Here is a 22087-nt window from a genome sequence, read left to right on the forward strand (position 1 = left end):
AGCCCAGGAAATGTAATACAACTTTTTCATTTTCTTCAGATTTGTGGACGATAAATACATTTTTGACAAGTCCAATTCTGAATCTTTCTGGATTTATAGAAAAAATTGTCTTCATTTTGCCCGCGTTTACTTAGTTCACTACAATACATAATTTATTTCATATTCTTTTCATACTTATTCCATTCAAAGAGATGTGATTATGTTCTTTCTGAGAAGGATCAAAACATTAGTCCTACTATCTATGCCATTCTTGGTGTCTTCCCTTCCACACTGCAGGTACAGTTTTCACAAGGATTACATAGGGTACTGAAAGCATGACTGCGTGTTTGAAGCCCAAGCCATTGCCTGAATACTGTGCACTAATCCTTTGCCCGGTGAAAGAGTTCCCAAAGAGTTCCCCATATTGAACAGCTCAGTCCTGCCGTAGTAGCAATAGCTGGAATGAAAATTCACATGGAATAATTAGTAGAAGTAAATGAGGCCAATGCAAAGCCCGAATAGGTATTTGTTCCACACCAAAGACATCATGTATTTTGGCATAACTGTCCCTGCTCAGGCTGGGAACTGCAGAAATGTTGCAGATCACAGCCCAATTTATATTGCAGTGGATAAGCTCTGAGCCATTATCCACATGCCATTCTGAACTAAAGCATGACACATCCTTAAAATAGGAAAAATACCTGAAACCTCCTTGTCTTACCTGAAAATTCTTAGAATAAGTATGTAGTGGCTGGCTAAGATGAGATGTGGTTTGAGCCTTGTGAGGACAAACACTAGTTCTTGACACATCAGCTAGATGAGAAGCCAGGTTCTGGCAACTGGTACATAATCCATCCACTTTTCCTCAGAAAATAAGATTGGAAGGTGTTGACCAAGGAAAGAGGGGAGGTGTTTTATTCTGCAGCCTGTTGTGCGTAACTATTCTGGCATTAATTAGTAATTCATCACTCGGACCACCAGAAAGTTTCAAGTTCGTAGGTTGCCTGCATTACTTAAAGCATCCAATCATTTTCTGGTTAAAATGCACCCTGGGAGCACACGTGTTAATTGTTTGGCTCAAGACTGCCAAAAAGACCATGTGTTGCTATAAAAATATAAATTGCTACCAGTGACAGGTAGAAGGGGTTTGTGGCAAAACCTTCCATCTGGGTGAGTTACATATGAACTCAATGACACTGACAATACTGGGTGTATAATACTCTGCTCTGGCTTGCCTCCTGCCTGGTTTTAATTTCCCTGTTTTGTACTTAACCACCTCAAAAAGGTGATCAGTGAAAAAACAAAGGCAATAAATCTCAATACTGAAGAAATCCTACCACAGATGACCCTTTGTCACAAATTAGCTTTTGTGGTGCTGGTCATATAAATTCTGTGCCATTAATCATTTTCAGTCAGTCTAAGAGCATAGCCTCCAAATTGCAGAAAACCTACTTGCAAAACTCCTCTGTTTGCTTAGCCTTTGAGGGACAAAAAATTGTTTGATAAGGGCTGATTTACTCTGTACTGGTGTGTGAGACAATAAAGAAACTGCAAAATATCAAATAGAGATGGATATTTATCTTCTAACATTTAGACCTCAATTTCACACACCCCCAAACAAAATCAAAACTATAAACCCACACGTCAAGCTAAAATGAACAGTTTTCCAGGCAAGTTTGGTTCCAGTTGTGTTAATACCTTCTCCTATTAGTGCACTGGGCATGCTGTGTAACAAACTTTGTTTCCTCCTAGCAAATTGTAAAAGTGTCAGTATACGGTGAGGTGTGTACTGAGGGCATGCTTCTCATGGGCTCCTTTTACGACATGCCCCATCTTTTCTTTTAATCTCTGGAAATTATAAGGTCAGCATGTCCATGCTGGCTTTTACAGAGAGGAATGAATTGGTAGTCAGTGGCCTGGAGATTTCCCAGGTATTTTTATATAAAGAGCATGACCTTGCACATATTGCTTAATCTGTGATAATCACAGATGAGAGGAAAGGTAGTGGGAGAGCCTTATAGCAACGGCTAGATGCATCCTGCTTTTACAAAGCTGGTTTACTTCTGCGCTTATATGGAAGTATTTTCTTTTATTGAATATGTCGGAGAGGAAAACAGCAAAAAAACCCCAAGAATTTTGTTGCTTTGTCTTACTCTGTGTCTCCTAACTTCCAATAATTCTATAGCTGTTCCTCCTCTCATACAGCCTGTTTTGCTTACAGATGATAACAACTAGTGATAAAGACCACAGGGTTAAAAAAAAAACAAAACCAAAAACGTAGGATACATTTTACATTAAGAGCTTTAGAGGGAAATTGTATGAGTGCATCCTCAAAATGGCTGAACAAAACTGCCTGAGAAATGTTAGGTACAAACTGGACTTAGAATGAATAGTTGCTGGAAAAACAGTTAAATTTTACTTATTGCTAAAAACAATGAAAACCTTAATTTCTGATAATGTGAAAATCTATCGCCTTTGTTGCTAAATTATAAACACAGGTAACAGTTTATGGTTTTACAGAAGTATTCAATGTTCTAAGCACTTTAACATAGGTTGGAAAATAAAGTTCTAGACTTGGTCCATAATAAAGTTCTGCCACTGTCAGAATTTCACTACAGAGACTTCTAGTGACGGATAATACCACTATTGCAATTAGTGCGAGGCCTATCCTCCTTAGCCAGTTTTGCCTACTCTTTTTTCCTCTGTGGAGTCCTTATGGCTATAGGAATGAGTCACCACAACATGGTGGTATGTTAAAGCCAGCAAAAGAGTGATCTCATCATGGCTCTTAAGGTACTGGGAAACTTTCTTGTTTGTTTTTCCCTGGCATCAGCTTTCCCCCATTGACAATAACTGATTAAATGTTTTGATAAGTGCACTGAGCAGGTGTCTGACATCAAAAGAAATGTCACAGTCAAAAAGGCAGCGCTTTCCCAACTGGATACATTTCACTGTGATCTCTGACCTCCATATTGGTGTCCTTTTGTTGCAGGCACTGCGTGTATTGAGCTGTGATTACAAGATGGAAAATGAAACTAGAATGGTGGTTTGCGATCTTGGGAACCCCATGGTGGCTGGTGCAAACGTAAGGGAAAACCAGATGCATGTACTGATTTTAATCTAATCGAATTTAAAGGGAAGCAAATGGAAAATATTCAATTAGCAGAAAGTGTCTCAATAAGCAGCACCTAAACTAAATTATTTACTTAGACAGGAAATTGTTGGTGTAATAAGAGGCAGATCTGTGCTTCTGAAAAACTAACAATTTGTTGTTGTAAAAGATTAATGATGCTAGAGCCTGTGTTTTATTTCACTTACTCTAAAGAAAATGAAGGTGACTCAATTTAAGTCACAGAAGTTGCACTAGTATAATGAGAAGAGAATCCCAATAAATAATGTGATCTGTTTATTTCTCCCTTTTAATATTCTTTCTCCTTAAGATATGTATAGTGAATGACAGCTTCTTTAGCGTGATTCTCATCTTGAGTGCATAAGGGTTGTCTTATCGGTTTATATCATTATTTATATCCATGAAAATGTGGTTGGAGTCAAGTTTTCCTTCAAGTTATTAAACATTTTCCTAAGACAGCTATTCATAAATCATACTGCACATTAGATGGAACATTGGTAGCATTGGTTTTTAGGCAAAAGTGGCACTGAATATTGACTGACGATGGACAGCAGATTAAATGATTAAACATAGGTTTGGAGATAAAAAAAGTGCTACCCATTGTCATCATTTGTCCCTATTTCATGACAAAAGAGTTCAGGGCAATCCCAGAAGTGTTGAACTCAGGAATGTTTGGCCCTGGATGCCCTTGCAGATGAATTTTAGGGCTGCTCATAAGTTCATAAAGGCTATGAATATTTAACTAAAAAAAAATAATCCAAGCCTTTACACCTAGATAAAAAACGGTCCTAATAAAAATGAAGCAGTCAACAGCATTAACATATATGAGGACTGAACAACAGCTTTTAATTGAAAACTACCACTGTTTGCATTTCATATTGGGCCTGGGGCTTTGCAAAGAAACAAAAGCATATCTCCTTAGTATTTTCAAAATCCCTACTGGGTTAAGGTTTAGTCCTATGGAAGATCAATATTTCACTCTTCAAACTCTCTATAGAGGGATGTTTTCCTGGCCTCTTATGATCTTGAAGCAGTTCCTGTCTGACCCTTAATAAAAGAACCAAATGGGTCATATGATAGGAGACTGGGACTAGAATAAGCTTGTTTGGATCATAAGGTTCAGATCAGTCACAGAGCTTTTGAAAGTGAGTGTGAAACCAGGTGTCTCATAGTTAACTGCCTTCAAGGTCCCAAGCAATCCCGGACAGACTCTTTGGGCGTACAAGGAGATGGAAACCATTGAAAAATTAACTCCAGTTGATGGATCCACTGGGAGCAGGAACCTGCCTGGTGAGGATCCTTCCCTGTAGAACTACTGTGAACTAAAAGTCTGAAGGGGGTACTAGAAACATTTTCTGAGAAGGACATTGCACTAAGAAGGCAGACTGGATAGATGTTGGAGTCAGTGAGTGTAGAAAACAGAGCTAAAAGGTTTTAGATGTTTTATTTTATTCTACTAAATGAAACTCCTAAAAAGTAAGAGTAATTGAAAACATTTCTGAGGAATGGAGTTTTCACAATGGGATGATGGGAGGCAATGATGGGCCAAAGCACTAGATAAATTCCAAGTTAAGGCAGATAATTTCTCATACCAGGAAACCAGCAAATTTAGATATCTGCTTAGTGTTTTCCTGGTTAGCCTCATGGCAGAAACAAATTCTCAAGATACAGACAAAAGTGGATGATAATCTTGTGGATGATTGGGATGTGGGGGGCGGGGAGGAGGAGAGCATGAAAACCCAAGGATTTGGAAGAGAAAAGTAAGACTAAACGCAAGAGACACTAACACTGTATACCAGGCTAGGAGCAAATCTTTGTGGTTTGCATATTAACATAAAGATAAGCAATGGAAAGATCTAAGTGTGGAGGTATTAGACTACAGCCCCTCACGCTCCTCCCTTTGAATCCAAAGCCCTGTTCCCACATCATCCTTGACCCAAAAGCAGTGTCAAGATTTCAGGAATGCTATTTGGTGGCCACTAGAGTAGTACTACTCTCACCTGTCTCCTTATGAATTCTCACAGCAGAACTAATCCTGTGTTCTTCAGAATCAGTTCTAGGGCTGCCCTAATGGCACAGTTACCAAATATCCCTAAGCAAGATACTGCATAAAGAGAGACTTAGAAGTAGCAGGATAAAACAGTGGGGTTCATAATATGTTTAAGGGTGTTCTGGCTTATAACAAAAGAATCCTGCCCTTGAAAATTAAGGCATGTGAAGGTAGAGCATTACAAAGCCAGATGGCAAAAGTGTTTGATTATAGTGAGTGAAAGCTTAAAGCCTAACTTTTTTTGTCTTTGAAACCAGCTCTCCTGGAAGCTTCGTAAAGGTGAAAGAACTTGAGCTTTTTCAGTCCAAACATATTTATGATGGCAAATGTAGTTCCAACAGCAAAAATACCAGCCCTTTGTACAAATTGCATAAATCATGAAAGGCTGCTCTGATCCATTTCCAATTTTGCAAAACAATTCTGCTCTGGCAGGAGATCAGTTATTCTCAAAATATTCAGTCAGAAGGGGACTCTTTGTGGAAGTTGTGAGGGACTGGGAAAGGAGGGTTAGGTCAAAATCAAACATTCCTAAAGCTCTTAACTATTGAGTCATTGTAATGGCTTTTCAGCACCCTGAAATCTTGGAATTCTTGAACTCTTTAAGATCAGCTTCTGAGTATGAGGGTTATGTCAGGATTTTGTGATATAACCCATGGGATATTACTGCAATGGGCTACAGAGTTGTCTGACACTTCACGTCTTCAAAATGCATATTGTCATCAAAATTGGGATATCTCTGACTTTTTTAAAATCTATGACCTTAAAATCATTTACTGGCCACAAAAATTACTTAACCTTTTCAGTAATATCTTTGTGGTTAAAAAAAGATAAAAAGATAAAAAAGAAGATAAAAATAAATGGGAAGGAAAATCACACTACCATATGGCCCAGAATGCGAATTGAAATAAGGAGGTTGAGTGATTGCTAAGTTACAAGCTTAAGCAGATTCAGCTCCATTGGCCTCAGTGGGTTTTCATCAAGAGCATGTGAGCATCTCTGCCCCATTATTAGTGGTAGTGTCAAGGGCGACTTGACATTAAAAAAGTCATACAACCACAGAAAGGCAACATCTGCAGCTTATTAGACTTGTACAGTAGGAGTGTGTTTCAGTATTAAATAAGGGATGAAGCCTCAGGAGTATAATAGATCATCAAAACTGCAGTTCATGTCTGCTCTAAGGAAAATTTTATCTTTGGTTCATCAAATCTTTCTGCTAGAAGTGGAAACAAATGTATATAGACTGATTAGTAAAAACAGTAAGAGAAAGCTGAATTCAATACTCAGAAATGTTTGTCTCAGAAATTAAAGAATCATTTTATATTTTTCAAGGTGAATGAAATATCAATACAGTTGTTAAAATCATCTCCAGAAAGTGGTCTTAAAAATAGCTTGCATCTCTATTCCAAGTCAGCTATTCAGCTTCTGTTTAATTAGATTGACATTATCTTTTTAATCTTAAAGATTTTACTTTCAAAAAGACGTTAGCTATAACTATGACATTAAAATGATCAGAATTCAAAGATTTGAACTTGCTGTTTCTTTTATGATGACAATATTGCTTTCAGTATAGGACAACTGAAAGAAGTAATTGAAACATGTTAGCTAAGTCTTGTTCTGGAGATGGATTAAGATTCAGTGATGCACCACTGCAAGTGAGGAAAGAAGGAGAATTGAATGAAGATTTAAAAAAAATAATGCTGGGGAAAAAGGAATTGCTTAAACATCTGAAATGGCATCCACAGAGGAAACGCCTCCTCTTCAGTGATCTTCAGTCTAGGTCCCAAACATAAAACTCTACTTTGCTGTGTCCTGTCCTGTTGCTGGGAATGCTACCCCAAGTATGTTAAGGGAAGTATGCCAAGCAGACAACTCTTTTTCTTTCTTTTTTTTTTTTTCCTGTAATCTAGTCAGATACTGGCAGAGATGAAGGAATGATGTCCTCATTTCCAAATGCCTTTTGATGAATTTCTCAGGAAGATTGTTTCTCCACATGGAGAATACAGCTATATGTAACCACCCTTTTTGAAAAAGTGAAAGCAGAGTGTGCAAGTTATCTGGCAGGAAATTTTACCATCAGGCAATAGGGGAGGTAGGGGGGAGTGAGAAGTTTTACAAGATTACAGGCCATAGACTTTGCTGTCAGTCTCAATGCAAAATTCACATTTCAGAAGTTACCAGATTTAAAACGTGCAGTTGAATTGAGGCAATTAAAAGCATCAATTTATATGTTGCAGTACAATTTTATTATTTAACATGGAGAGCAGATGGCATCTCCCCCTGCTCCCCTGCCACTTGCATACTGGGGCTGTAACTATGTCCAACGAGAGGGTCACAGAGACCCCACTGCACGCTATTGTATATTCCTTCTTCAGTTAGCCCTGAGATTCCATTCTTTCTTCTGAACTAACTTGTTCTGCTTTATTCTGTGCCCTTCTTGCAAAGCAAATGGAAATTACCAGAGGGAGGTACACAAGGGAGCACCAGTGGAAGCCCTTATCTCCTTCACTTTGGGGAACTGTGTTTTACCCTCTGTCTTCTGTGGTCACACACTGCAAGTTGTGGCAAACTGAGCTGCAAATGTAACTCTGAAGTTGTATTCCTCTTAAATGAACTATGGCCCCCAGAAGCTACAATGAAAAAATTCAAACCAAATCAAACTAAAACATCAAGCCGCTGCTAATTTTGCCTCTAGAAGAGAAACAGGTGACCAGTCAGCTCCACAACACCTAAAGCATGCAGCTCCTATGTCACACTTACAGAGACAATGGGAGGAGCAGGAAGCCCTAGAGATCTGGACAAAGGCATGCACGGATGGAGGCAGGGGTGAGAGGTGCCAGACAGCTAGAATTTTCTTTTGGCTTGGCAAAGTAAAGCAAAGACTGTCTGGATGAAGAAGGGCCCACCGCTGTGTTCCTGGGAGTATGCCTCTCTGTTCCTCTTGATCTTTCATCTGTCCAGCCAAGTTTTCCATCTGGTGACACACACAGTCAGGATGGTATTTTTTCCTGAAAACAACTAAATGATATTATTTCATACTAATTTTAAAAAGTAACAGTATCCCGTACAAGTCTGTGAAATGTGATGTTGAATGGCACTGCTTTCTCAATATGGACAGATCAAACCATTTTTAGTAACCTGTTGCTTTATTTCTTTCCCAGTTCTCTACAGGCATTCGATTTTCTGTTCAGCATTTTGAAAATGCAGATTTCAGCATCAATTTTGAGCTGCAAATAAAAAGGTTAGATGTTTTATCAAGAGTATGGTTATTTAAGTTCTGATTTCCTGTTGATATCTGAAGTTTCTTATATAAGAAAGTCACTCTAACTCTCTGGGCTTTCCTACCGTAGCTTTCTTCAGGAGGATTTGTGGAGCTGGGAGTTTGTTAGCTTTTAGCAAAATCAGTCTTGGGGTTATTCTGAGGATTTTATTTTGTTACATTTCAGGATAACTGGTTTTGGTCAGTGGTCCAAGGATCTTCTACAGATTTGCAAAATTTGCACTTTGTTCTCCACTTCAGAGTTAATGAACAGTGATCATTTTGTAACAAAGTTCTGTATTTAAAAACATATAATCCTCTCAAAAGAAATATATATGCCGCTTCATGACAATTTAGAAAATAGAAGGAGAGCAGTTAAAAATCTGCTCAACAGATTTACTGGCATGAAGAGAGAAAGCTGTTTCCGTTTGATGCAGGTGAACGTTTGTCATTTTTCCATTCATTTCTGCCACATTTGTGGGGCTGAAATATTACTACTGAAGAATCTTCTGGTTTATACTGAGCAGTACTTCCTCCACAGGGACAAAAAAGCACAGGACGGGCTGGGTTAGGATAACAGCAAGAACAAACCTGGGACTTTTTCAGTAGGTGGCAGGGCTTCTGCTCCAGCTGTCCTCATCAAACACACCCTGGAGCTCCTGATGGGGCCCTCCCTGCCCCACACACAGAGACTTAATTGCTAATGTCTGGCCTTTAATGAGGGCCTTGATCATTTTCACTATGGTAAATAACTGAGACATTTAAAATGTTTAAGTCATGTTTCCAGAACATAACCCTTGTGGGAAAGGACATGCAGAAACTCGGGAAGGGCACAGCAATGCCACAGAAGATGATGAGGTTGCTGGTCAGGCATCAGTTCTCTCCCAGAGGTCTGGCTGGCGAGCTGGAGACCATGTAAACCTGGGCGTGGGCTCCTCCAGAAAGAGATACGAGATATAATGACTAGCTTATAGGCCCCCTCTCCATACCACTGTTCACTGCCAGGTCATTAATGCAAGCAACGCACTTTTCAATGGGAATGAGAGGCTGTCGTCACTACCTTTTCAAGCTGTGAAATTGGGGGGGTTTAGAGCTTTTTGGGTAGCGAGCTAGATCTTTCTAGGTAATAAGAGTGGACAGTAGGTCACTTTCATAGGAAAAGTGACAAGGCTTTACTGTGGAATCAGTCTGAACTTGAGGAGATGAACATCTCATGCTTCCTCCATGAGTGTGACTCACTAAAATGTAAAGGGAGGAAATCTGTTGGGCTACCGTAAAGGACAGTTTCCACAAACCGGTATCAAAATGCTGGAGAGCACCCAGCTACTTAAAAAAAAAAAAATAAGGTAAAACTTCTTGCATAGGGAATGTACCCTAAAGGTAAAACTCACTGCTTTGAACATTCCTTCTCAAGCAGCACTACAGTTTGTGCATTTCTGTGTCCTTAGTGAACAGGTAAAACAATCTTAAAAGAAAAAGGAAACAGAAATCCGTAAGGCAGAAAAAGGAAATTACATAAATGGAAGGAAAGGGAAGCAGAGAACATCTGAATTTGTGTCCTGGTCTGAGTTATTCAAAAGAGAGACTTTTAATTTGCTCCAAAACATCAAGTGGAAAATAAATATTTTGGTTTGCAAGACTGAAGTTCATTACTTATAGGAAATAAGCAAGAGGCTGAGTAGTCTCTTGAAACCTGATTCCTTTTCTGATGTGGATTTTGCTAGGCAGTTATATACCCCTTAAAGAGGGAGATGTCCTGGCACTTTTATTAAGCTATTTTCTTCTCTACAAAGTACCAGAAAGCACAAACAAGATTTGAATATCAAATAGAAATGAATATCTGTATTTTCAGTCTATGGAAAGTAATACCAGTATACAAATCGGAGAGCAGCTTATTCTAACAGATTACCAGTATAGTCATTTTTATACTTTCAGCAATTTTTGTACTTCTGTACTCAAAGCAATGGCTATAGAGGATTACATCAAAAGTTCAAATGATATTTGAGGGGAATCTGCATTAGTTTACAAACAAGTTAGAGCTGCTCCTAATTTTAGCAATCTGTAACCAGAAAGCCTGGATCAAAGCAGTATTGCCCTTTACTCCTCAGGAGTCAGTCACTGGGAATGCTGGCCTCCTCTGAATGTTTCCATTTGACTGATGCTACCCAGATGTGATAGCAGTAAACTGTGACAGCAATAGAAACTTAGTTTCCACGAAGCAAGGAAGTACTTCCACACTTGCTTGAAAAAAAACCTCCAAAGTTAGTATCATTAATCCCATAATTAAATAAATTCTAAGCCTGTAATTGTTTATTTTCACTATGTTCATGAATTTGAACCTGCAAAGCTTTCTTTACATGAATGGGCTACAGTCACAGGAATGGCCTTTTGAAGTAAGAGAAACTACCTTTACTACTAAGGATTTGCAATAAGAAAAGACAATAAAATGAGTGAGAGCACTAGGCTTTAAACATAGGGTTCTGTTTTCACTGCTAAGTGGGATTAAGAATGTAAACACTCTCTGGATAGGGGAGGGGAGAAAATAAGAAAGGTAAAGAAAATAAGAAAGGTAAAGAAAATAAGGAAGGTAAAGAAACAGTTTATTTTCATTCTTTTTCTTCAGACTGTCATGTGGAATTCACAAGTTTGGAGAGTCATAAAAGCAAATTTTATTATAACAAAGGCTATCTTGTTCATTAACACTGCCTTCCTCCAATGCATAAAACACCCTTATATTCTATTAAAATAGCCTATCCATACAGATAGCCAAGCTGAACAAGGGAATTTACATGATATTCTGAGCTAAATAAATTTGTATCATCATATTCACTCATAGGATTCTTTAAAGGAAGCTTGAGTTGATTATGTTATTAAACATGTGATGAACTCAAATAATATCAAACTTAAATACCAGTGTCCTGCAAGACTGAAGAGTGGCAATAGCAAGCCTATGCTGTAGTATGTCCAGTGGCATTGCTTCCTAATTGTAGGCCTTGTGGTATTCAGTGCTGTATCTATAACAATCTAGAGTTCTGCTAAGTAACCTTTTTTAACCCTTGTACATATCTTTTCCAGTTCTAACAAGATTAATCCTACCAGCAATTTAGTTAGCCTCCATATCAACATCAGTGCCATGGCTCAAGTACAGATCAGAGGGTAAGTATTCAACCAATTCAATTCATAATGATAACTATTTTTTGTATTGAATCTTTCTACATAAAATAATCCCATTTATTGCATCTTTTGACATATTATAATCCCAAATGCCTTATCCACCAACACCTAAGAGTTCCCAAGGAGTCTCACCCCTGCAAGCCTTGCAGGATGGAGCTACTAAGGACTTACCAGGTCATGTAGGGCAGGACTGCCCACACAGACTCCAGTAAACTTATTGAGTATCTGTGCAAATGCAGCACATTATAGAATCCCACATGGTAGTAACACCAGTCAAAGCCAACATTTTATTTGGGCATTCAAATTGTGTATGGATGTTACTAGTACAAAATGCCTGTTCATATGTATAGGTCTGCTTGTGCAACCACTTAGGCCCTTAATTCTGAATACCAAAGCAGAAGGTGCTGCTTCTATGACTGGAGTGATAAAACACATTATGGCAAGGCATATACTAATAGAGAGCAGAGTGAGACCTTTGGAGACAGGATGAATAAGGAATGAGCTATGACAAGAGGTCATAGGATTCTTACATTTCCATCTGAAGCAGGTGCCTGTCCACTGACACAAGGGATACCAAAATTAAACAAGCACAGGATATGATCAAAGATGATTATTTCTGTGTCTATTTTCACATACAGCTTTGTTTCGGAAATCATAAAATGCAATTAGATGATAAGAATCTCAGACTACCCTGTAAAATCTGAAACTGGACTCCTATCGTGGCACCCTAGAGGAAGTCAGCAGGATGTTCTTTTAAAGCAAATAATTGCCCAAAATGCTTTTTGTGTGGGATCTCAGATTTCCTACATCTCCTTTTCTGAAACTCCGGACCTTAACCATTCTCAGCCCTGCTAGGAGAGAACAGGAGGTACATGGCCCAGCTTCACTCCCATGGTCAGGCCACGAGGCCTGGCTGATGCAAGAGGGGTAGATATCTCTTATATGATGCACCTCAAGGGGCTGCCTTAGATGTAAACAAATAAAAATGCATTTCTTTATGCTTTTATGGACTTACAAAAATCTATTTATTGTTATCACTTCTAAGACAATACTTTGACTACCTAATTCCAGCAGAGAGTCCATTGGTTTTGCAGTTCACAGAGATCATGTTTTCTGCTCTAATATTCAGCCTAAATCAGGGAGATTTTTAAAGTATTTTTCATCACATTTTGTAAGTGTTCTCCAGGTTAAGACGACTAACCCTAAGGATAGAGTTAGGTGGAAGAAAGAGGACTGGCACTCAAAGACTGCGTGGATAGATGTTAATGCTTATATTTCTGAAAAGGAGCAGCTGAAAGACAACATGTTTAACAAGAAAAGAAATTATAGAGTATTATTTCATTTTCTGTAGTTAGTGGTGATCTAGGGAAATGAACTGGATAGGAAGAGAGGTTAAAAATATAAAATGAGGGAGAAGGTATAGAGACTGAGGAAGTAAGAATCAAGGCGGGCTGCAGATGTGTGAGAAAATGTTGGGAGCCAGCAACTGCTAGGTGTTGCCATGGGTGGACACCCAGGTTAAGGACTGTCTGGAATTTCAGCGCATCAGTGAAATGGTTATGGATACATACGCCAGACTTCTCAGTAAGGGCTCCTTCCAGTGCTATGGATTCTGGTCTTTTCAGTGAGGTTGCTCATCACTTTCATAGAAAAATCTTACAACCTTTTTGTGTTCTTTGCAAACTTTTTGGAAACTTTTTGCCTCCATCATGTTTTTTCTGTTCCATACTGTGTTCTTTCTAATGAAAATTTCTGTAACAGGTAGATAGGCACCAAAAATGATCAAAACATCCCCAGTTAAAAAGAGCATGCCCACAAGTGGAAAAAGTGGCTTGAATTACTGCCTGCAGTGCTAAGAAACAGGTCATTAAATACAGAGGAATTACTTAATTGGATGACTTCCTTTCCTCTTAAGTCTTTTAGTTTTCTTATTAGCTATCGCATGCATGTACAAAGGAAAATTCCCAAATGCTTTGTTGACAGATTTTGCTAATTACTCAGGATGCTTAAGCATACAGCTCCAAGGGAACTATTTGCTCACAGTTTCCTAGATAAAAATAAAAGAGAGACTGTGTTCATATTTGGACTGGAAAATATGTTGCATTGGTTTCCCTACTGCTCTGCACAGAGTTGCATGAAGTGGGACTGGAATCATTGTACATTTTACTGACGAAAAGTAGGTAGTTATCAAATTGTGCATATGCATGTATGCTTATATACTTGCACAGTGGATCCATGGAAATACTGCCTCTATGAGAAAGGGAGAAATCTTCTTCAATATCCTATTCAAAAGAAATTTAAGATAGCTCCTCAGATAGTTCATTCAAGGAGCAGTTGCTCTGATAACTGAGATTTTATTATTCTGCTTACCTTTTTTTTCTACAAAACTGTAAGTGGTTTATAGTTCTTATTTCACACTGCACTGAAAGAGCACTAGAGGAATGAGGGATTCAGGAAGGAAGTAATTTGGACTGGGAGGATTTGCAGCTGGTAGAATTCTTATTGTATATCCCACATAAGCATTTTCTGTAGAACATAATTCCTTTATCTTATTTTTCATTGTTTTTGTTTGACTAATCATTGTCACCCAAAAGCCTAGCAAAAATCCTCATCTAATAAATCATTCAAATGTTTAAAATATTCTCAATTAAATGCAAAATAAAATAGTCAAAAGAGAGGATTTCTGTTTAATTTGACCTGATTTCACTACTTTCATGTCAAAAGCAGAAGTCCTCAAAATAACTGTAAAATCTGTTAAAATAAATGTTTTTTTATACTTCATGATCATTGTAATTGAATGTCTGCATTTACACTTTGCGCTTTGTAATTCTGTGGGTAAGAAAAACACTGCACAGGGAGTGTCATAGAAAACACTGGGTTTTGAAACCTCATGCTTACTTCTTGTTGTCTATGTACACTTTCTGGTCTGCAGATTTTTGCAGCAGCTTAAGGGTCTCTGTGTCTTGGCTCTTGTAACAACACAGGAAAGTTCCTGTTCTCCAACAGCAATTAATAATTAAAATTCTTATTGGAAACAAGGCCATTTGTGAAATAGAACAAGTTAGGCTAAGTACCTGATCTGAAATGGCTTTTTAATGAATATGTTTCATTTCCTTTATTATATAGTTTGGCTTGTAAATTGTCCTGTGGTGTACTTGTTAGTACAAACTGCTGGCCTTTTGAAGTCTAGGGAAGTATTTAGAGTTAGCAGGGTACTCCAGGATACCCTAAATTTCATGAAGAGTTGTGCTTTAGCTGGATGGTATTAAGTTGTTCTTCTCTGGGATCCCTTGCTGCTTTGAGAAGCTGTATTCTGTAGAAAAGTTTCTATCAGATATTTCATTTAATTATATATGACATTAGAGCTGGAAGCAAGGATGGTTTGTTTCTTTGTGAAGTAATTTAAAATGTCTGCATTTGCAACAAAAACATCCACTCTTCTGTTCTCTTCTTCAAGGGGCAATCTGCAGTGGTGCTTTCTCTGTTTAGACTCAAGGGAAGGTGAATTAACATTGGTGGATAGAAGTCCATCATTTTAGTGAAATGTTACCTTCTGAAAAAAACTCATCAGCAATTCTTTTTTAACAGTTTTCTGTCAGCAAAATTCCAGCTTTGGCAGAACAAGCATTGAAATATTATGGCTTATCTTTAAGCTAAAGATTCTGGAAACCAGCAAACTGAGTGAGAGTTGACCCTTGTAAAGGAAGGGTAATACCATTTTGGCATCAAAAGCTACTTTCAGTATTAGCAGATGACAGATATCTGTGCCAGAACTCACCTACCATGCTAAAACAAATTCTTGGGATCTGATTTCCCAACTTCTCAACAACTGAATAAGGTTAAAGTTGGCATCTGAATGGCATCCCTCCAAGGAACTTCCAGTTCTTTGGGAAATAAAATGCTTGTGATTCAAATAGAAACATTAACAGAAGACTACTTGGTCCTTTCTTGAGGTCAGACAGAGAACGAAAGGAAGAATAAAATAGCAGATGGAAAGAAAGATGTCAGACATGAAGTCGCTGTTTTCTTCATTTATGTTTGATTTACATGTTGCAAGTTGCAACAGTGCTTCAGGGAATGCTTTAGCTGCCACTTTGTTTGCAAAGCAAATGGGAAGCCTGGAGCACTATTTCAGGCTCTAGACCTGAATTAAGTTTCTTGATACACCAATTAATTTCCATTGTGACTTTATGGAAGTCACAGTAGCTCAGTTTCCCACCTGTAAAATGAGGTACACTCCTTTGCAATGTTTTTTAAAGGAATAACAACAGAGGCTATAAGGAATTTATAGTCAGAGCAGTTAAATAAATATCTAAAAATGTATTTCAGGGGAGGAAGATGCATAGCTTTAAAGATCTACAGGTTTTAAATGGAAATGAGAAAATAAATGTATTTATGTGTCATTACTCCAGTTTTGTGGATAATGTATTCAGACACCTTACCAGTGAGAAAGATGTAAATGCCCAAGACTGCATTCCTCTCTCCAAACAGATAGAGTCACTACCTTGTCTGGAAAGGACCATCCATCAGAGGAAGTATGAAACTAAATTCACACCCTCAGTCATCTGTAAAGGCTGGGTAGTACTTTATGGAAGCATTGTATTGTTCACCTCACCTAATTCTAATGAATGTGCCCTTAAGGAGTCAGGTTTCTATAGCGGTCTTAATTTTTTTCTAGAACTAATGCAGCCAATCACTGGCAAAAGTTGCTCTTTTAACCAGTTTTCTGTATTACAGAGTGTCTCACCCCCCAACAATTATTTTGCCGCTTCACAACTGGGAACCCAAAGATGAACCTACAAAAGAAGAAGAACTCGGTCCATTAGTAGAACACATCTATGAGGTAAAAATTATACGTGTTTCCACAGGACCTCATGCTGCTCCCATTGAAATCCTGATGAATTTGGTTTACTGTCTTTATCTGCAACTAAATAAAGTCACAGATACAAATATTCTGACTTCAGCACATGACCCAAATTTAGTTTGGGAATTCACAGCCCCAGTATCTGTTCATGTTAGTGGAGGAGATACTAGTTTATGCTAGGAGTCTGTCTTTGACATTTAAGGGATCTGTAAACATTTTGGATGGTTGATTAAAAACAGTGCTTAAAAGCTCATTACAATCAATGCCAAATATTTTCAGTGATTTGACTGGTTTCTTATTAAAAACTGTGAGTGTTGTGCACAGGAAAAAAATGTTTCCTTTAACATTTAGCTAAGTGAAAAAAGCCTGTAGACATACATGTAACTTGTTACCTCATTGCTCAGAAAATGTTCTGTTGAAAAAAACTCTTAACATTTGAAGTATATATCTTTCTACCTTGTATTTTTGTCATTTTTTACTATGGAAGATTCATCAATTAGAAGAGTTCAGGTTAGAAGAAAGTGCATGGAATAAACTACATGGAATACAGGCCATCTCTGGAATCTGATGGATGACCTTTATTCTAGGGGGTAAAACAGAGTGCTTCACATATGGTTATAATTCACAAACTAGCACTCAAAACATAAGCAACTGAGCTGAATCAGCAGTGTAAGATTACAATTTGCATGACTAATACTAAAGTATAATGAATCAGACTGTAAAATACGAAATATTATTTGTGAATTCCTCATCTTGACACATTTCTCTAAACTGAGAAATCTCTAACAAATCTTCCTGTCTCAAGCATTTGGGCTGTTTGTGGAACTATATATGTGATTTCAAATGTATTAAAATAGTTACGGTGATTAGTTACAGTGATTAAAGAAACTGCTTTCATGGTTTATTGATATCAGCAAAGCATTAAAAAGTCCAAACACCCACCCAAAACCCCTTTAGTAAAGAATATTTAAGATTGAAAGTAGGGGTTTTTTGGTTCTAAATAAAGCTCATAAGTCACAAAAATTGGACACATTTAAAAAAAAGGAGGTTCTCACATCTCTAGAAACTTTGAGTAAAGCTCCATGGTGTTCTGCTTCTTTAGCTCTCATGCCCAGTGCTAACACATATCCAGATTTCCCATGCTCATCAGGTATTTTCAAATGGTAAATTGATATAAGAAAACTATTTTAATAGCCCAGATTTTAAAATGTCTATTATTTCTATCTTTAATCATTTTCCCAGAAAAGAATAATGTCCTAGGGTCTTACTTTAGGAAAACTAGTTCCTTTTTTTTTCTTTTGGGGAATTTTGAACTGAGAAATGTTGAAAATAGTGTTCTTAGCCACAAAAACTAGCTTAAGGTCTGCTGTACGTTCTATTCCTGCACCCTGAAATGTGATTTTTCTGTGTCCTGAAGTTCTAGCTACAATTTTCAAGTATGTTCTGTTAAGGTTTGTTGTATATATTTGTATAGTTACTTTGCTAGTGTGTTTTGTTTTGGTTTTTTTGTACTTTTTTAGGTAATTTCAGCTCTTTCATATGTAGGAAAAAATGGGAAAGGTGATGGATTTCTTGAATACAGACTCAGGCAACAAAGGTTGTTCTCCCAGATTTGCCACTTTGTGACTAATATGAGAGGTCCTTTTCCCCTACCTGCCACAGATTCTTCATCAATACAATGACTTCTTTCCTGAAGTACTTCAAGGCTATGGACACTAAGAATTTAAAAATGTCTAAGTGTTGGTTGCTGTGGGTTTGGTTGTTATTTACTGCCTTGGAAAGTACTGATGGTATTTTTTTGACAGCTGCACAATATAGGACCAAGTGCCATCAACAATACAGTTCTCCAGGTCGGTTGGCCTGTGTCCAGTCGAGAAGAATTTCTTCTTTATATTCTTCATATTCAGACACATGGACCATTGCACTGTCAGACAAGCTCTCCTATTAATACAATGCAAATAAAGGTAAATCAGACCCTTTTATTTCTGTCCTGTATGCATTTTGATTGATTTTTTTCTCCCTACACTTCACTATGGGATGGAGTTTTTGGGGAATTTTTCACAATGACCCTGAGATCATTTTCCTGGGTAAGAAGCAAGATATAGATAGTGTGACAGTTGTGTTGCATGTTATGTGTTTGGTTTCTATACTCTTGTTATCATAAGAAACTTGTAATTTGATTCAATATCACAGCATTCAATACAAGATACTTTTTTAAATGGAAATTTGCAGGGTTTTCCTTGAGGGTCATTTTTAACATGGCTTTGAATAGATGACACAAAATTTTTCAGTTCTTATGGGACCCTGAAAATTCTTGTAGCCTAAGGAGTACAGTAATTCAGAAGGTCATCTGTACAGCAGTGCCTAGCAGATGAACTCCCAAAGGTGACATAAACCTTTGTTATGTTAAGGGGTGCACATAGCTCTTCATCTGAGTCTGATATAACCTAGTTCTGGTTTGTTATCAAAAGGTCTTACATCTGAACCTGTTAGCAGTGGAAAAAATCCTTTATAGCACAATCATGCAAAGTCGTTAAATTGAAAGACATGAACTTCTCCAAACTGTTTATTTAATAGACAGCAGACAGCCACCAGGTATTGTAGCATGAAGTATGGTGTAGGGTGTAACACAATTTTAGTTTTTATGCCAATATAAATAATTTACAGCTAATTTGTATGGTGATTTGTTTTTTTAGGATCATAGGCAGGTTGGAAGAGACCTCAGGAGTACTCTGATCCAATATCCCACTCAAGCAGGATCAGCTGTGAGATCAGACTAGGTTGTTCAGGGCTTTATCCAGTCTGGTCTTTAAAACATCCAAGGACAGAGACTGCAAAACCTCTTTGGGCAAGTTCTGCTGCTTCTTTATTGTCTTTACAGAGAAAAGGTTTTTCAAAAAAAAATGCCCATTGCCTGTCATCATCCCACCATGTACCTCTGTGGAAAACCTGGCTCCATTTTTGTGATAACCTTCTCCCTCCAACAGCTTTAGTCCCACCAAAGCTTTCTCATCTCTGGGCTGAACAAGCACTGGTCCCTCAGCCTCTCCCAGCAGCACAAGTGCTCCATCTCTGAGCATCCCTGAGGGCTCTCCACTGAACTCATTCCAGTATATTGATCTCTGTCTTCTGCTGAGGCTCTAAAAATGGATGTTCTACCTACATGTGGTCTAACAAGTGCTAAGCAAAGGGACTAATCACTTCCTCAATGTACTGCCTCTGCTCCTTTCATACAGCCCGGGGTTCTGCTGGCCCTCACTGCTGACAGGGCACACTGCTGGCTCATGTGCAGCTTAAGCCAGGTCTTCTTCTGCACAACTGCTTCTTAGCCAGTTGGTCCTCAGCATGTTTTGTTGCCAGGGGCTGTTCCCTTGCACCAAGTATAGGATAAGATACATATTTTTGAAATCATATTCTATATTTTACATCATCGTTAAGTTCAACATAGTGTGAGACAGTATAATCTGTTAAATGGGAGTAATTTTAGAAGCCTATGTATTTTTTACCCATCTTAAAGTGTTAATGATTTTAATTTTTCAAAGAACATACTTTGAATATCCTATAAAGTGAAACTGTCAACTGGAATTCTGCATGGAACGTACTCCAGGAATGGAAGTTTTCATGTATTGCCACTTGATAAAAGGATTCATATAGTCTACAATTATTTTATGGCTTAAAAAATATTAACTCATAAAAGTTACAACTTTGTCAGCAACATGACAGGTTTTTGTTTTTTCTACTTGGAAATGATTGTGTAACTATTTTAATCATACCAGCAGAAAGGTAAAAATTCCCCTATCAATTTTTTCATTAGTGTTACTCCTAGGTATTGTTTGCTGTCCAAATTGCTTCCCCTTCCGTGGACATGGTTCTTCTTTTATAGCAGAGATGGAGATACCAGAGTATGGAGGAAACATTAACAAGGGGATGCCTAGTAGCAGCCTCCTCAGTAAAGCATTGATATGCCAATGTCTAAAAGCCTGTTTTAAGATCTATGTTTGTGATGGCAGGTCCCCCCCAAAAGAGCTTGGTTTGGCTCAAAGTCAGAAGATCTAGCAAAACACAGTTCTACATATTATGCCATGAAAAACAAGGTATCCAATTTATTAAGCATAACTGATTCCAGACACTTCTGGAGTAAACAACACTTTTCGAGTTTAGCCAGTAGCCTCTTAAATATCTTGTGGGGAGAGCTGTGTTGCAAATGCTGAATGTGCTATACGTCTTTTGCATACCAGGAGGGGTTTGAGTTCAGTACGGTGGATGAAAGTGGAGACATCTTTCTAGTGAAGGGGATTGCTCATGACCGCAGGAGCTACAAGAAAAATCTTTAGCTTAAAGAGACAGGCCTACAGTATATACTGACAACAATATAGAAAAACTGATGTATACCAAATATGTTATGGCTAGATTTTTGTGTTTCACGCAGGAAGCCAGAAAGGGGTTAGGATTCCACCCTTTTATTTAGTTTCTCTAGAAGAAGAAGAAGGAAATGAGGGATAAGGAACTGAAGATAGAAAATGTTTCCATTTTCTAGCAAGTTTGGAAACAGAGAAATTTTTTATTAATCTTTTCCACCCCATTTCCACCTAGTTTTCCGAAGTGGTGAGGAGCGAGAAGCTGAGCTGCTGCATTTCTATTTGCAAGCCTATCACCGTAGTGCCACTGGTCAGATCAGATTGCAAGTGCATGAAAAGGAGTTCAGCATCCCTCCTCCCTAGCCACTGTGTTCTGTTTTAAGTTTCAATTACGAAGCTGAGATGGGAGCATTACTGTCAGGAGGACAGAGCTCCTGAGTCAAGTAGTGCCACATTTCGTAATGACATTTTTCAGGCAATGTATTTTTTTATTTTTTAATTTTTTTTTTTTAGTTTTTTGAGTTTGCTCTTCCTTCTCCTACTTGATAATGATTACATCAGTTACATAAACAAGACTAAATTCTTGTGAGGCTTGTGTGAAAACTTCCTGTAATAATGAAATAATGGTCCATCTGTCTTAGCAGAATATGGCTTTAGATACACAATCATTATTGCAAGAATTTAAACATCCTTTCCATATTTCAGTTTTTCAAAGCACTGAACAGCATGAATACACAAATCAGGTTTCAAATATGTAATGCTTATCTATTGCTTTAGATGGGAAGAGGATACAGAGACAGCTTCCTTCAGGTTTTGTATAAACAGCAGGATGCCTGGCTCAAATTTCCAAATAAGGCTAAGGCCATTATAGGCCTGGCTCCTCTTGTATTTCAGACCTAGCTCTCTTAGGGTGCTCGGGCATTTCGCCTTTGGAATGACTTAGATTATTCCATTTCAGTTAAAGCAGAATATTCTTCTCCATTGCTGAATTTCTTGTCTTGTAGAAAGGTTTCCTTTGTGCTTTTTTGTTTCTTCCACAAAGATAAACATGTGCACACACGGAAAGACTCTTATTTAGGGCCTTTTCCTTTTCTGTAGCTTATCTTTCTCGGAAGGCAGTGAGGGACATGAAAGTACAACAAAGTTATGAATCTTGCAAAAAGTCTAAAGAGGAGCAAAAGGACTGATCAAAGATTTGGAACAGATTCCCTTGCAGATGGACTCAGTACACTAGGATGCTTCAATCTAGAAAGGAGGTGATTATGCACAAATATGA

The 22087-nt window shown here is 37.9% G+C and overlaps 1 protein-coding gene across 1 annotated transcript in view; it reads left to right on the forward strand.

Annotated features, from left to right (window-relative positions):
- The window catches only part of ITGA8 (integrin subunit alpha 8), a 116092-nt gene that overhangs the window by 64012 nt on the left and 29993 nt on the right, over window positions 1–22087 (forward strand). Inside the window, exons 21-26 of the mRNA XM_035896810.1 lie at window positions 2972–3064; window positions 8318–8397; window positions 11491–11571; window positions 16327–16432; window positions 18259–18417; window positions 19783–19785. Of these exons, the coding sequence (XP_035752703.1) occupies window positions 2972–3064; window positions 8318–8397; window positions 11491–11571; window positions 16327–16432; window positions 18259–18417; window positions 19783–19785 (522 nt within the window). The remainder of the gene's footprint in view (window positions 1–2971; window positions 3065–8317; window positions 8398–11490; window positions 11572–16326; window positions 16433–18258; window positions 18418–19782; window positions 19786–22087) is intronic.

The sequence above is a fragment of the Egretta garzetta genome, unplaced genomic scaffold (assembly GCF_000687185.1).
Source record: "Egretta garzetta isolate BGI_Z169 unplaced genomic scaffold, ASM68718v1 scaffold30, whole genome shotgun sequence".
Lineage (NCBI taxonomy): Eukaryota > Metazoa > Chordata > Aves > Pelecaniformes > Ardeidae > Egretta > Egretta garzetta.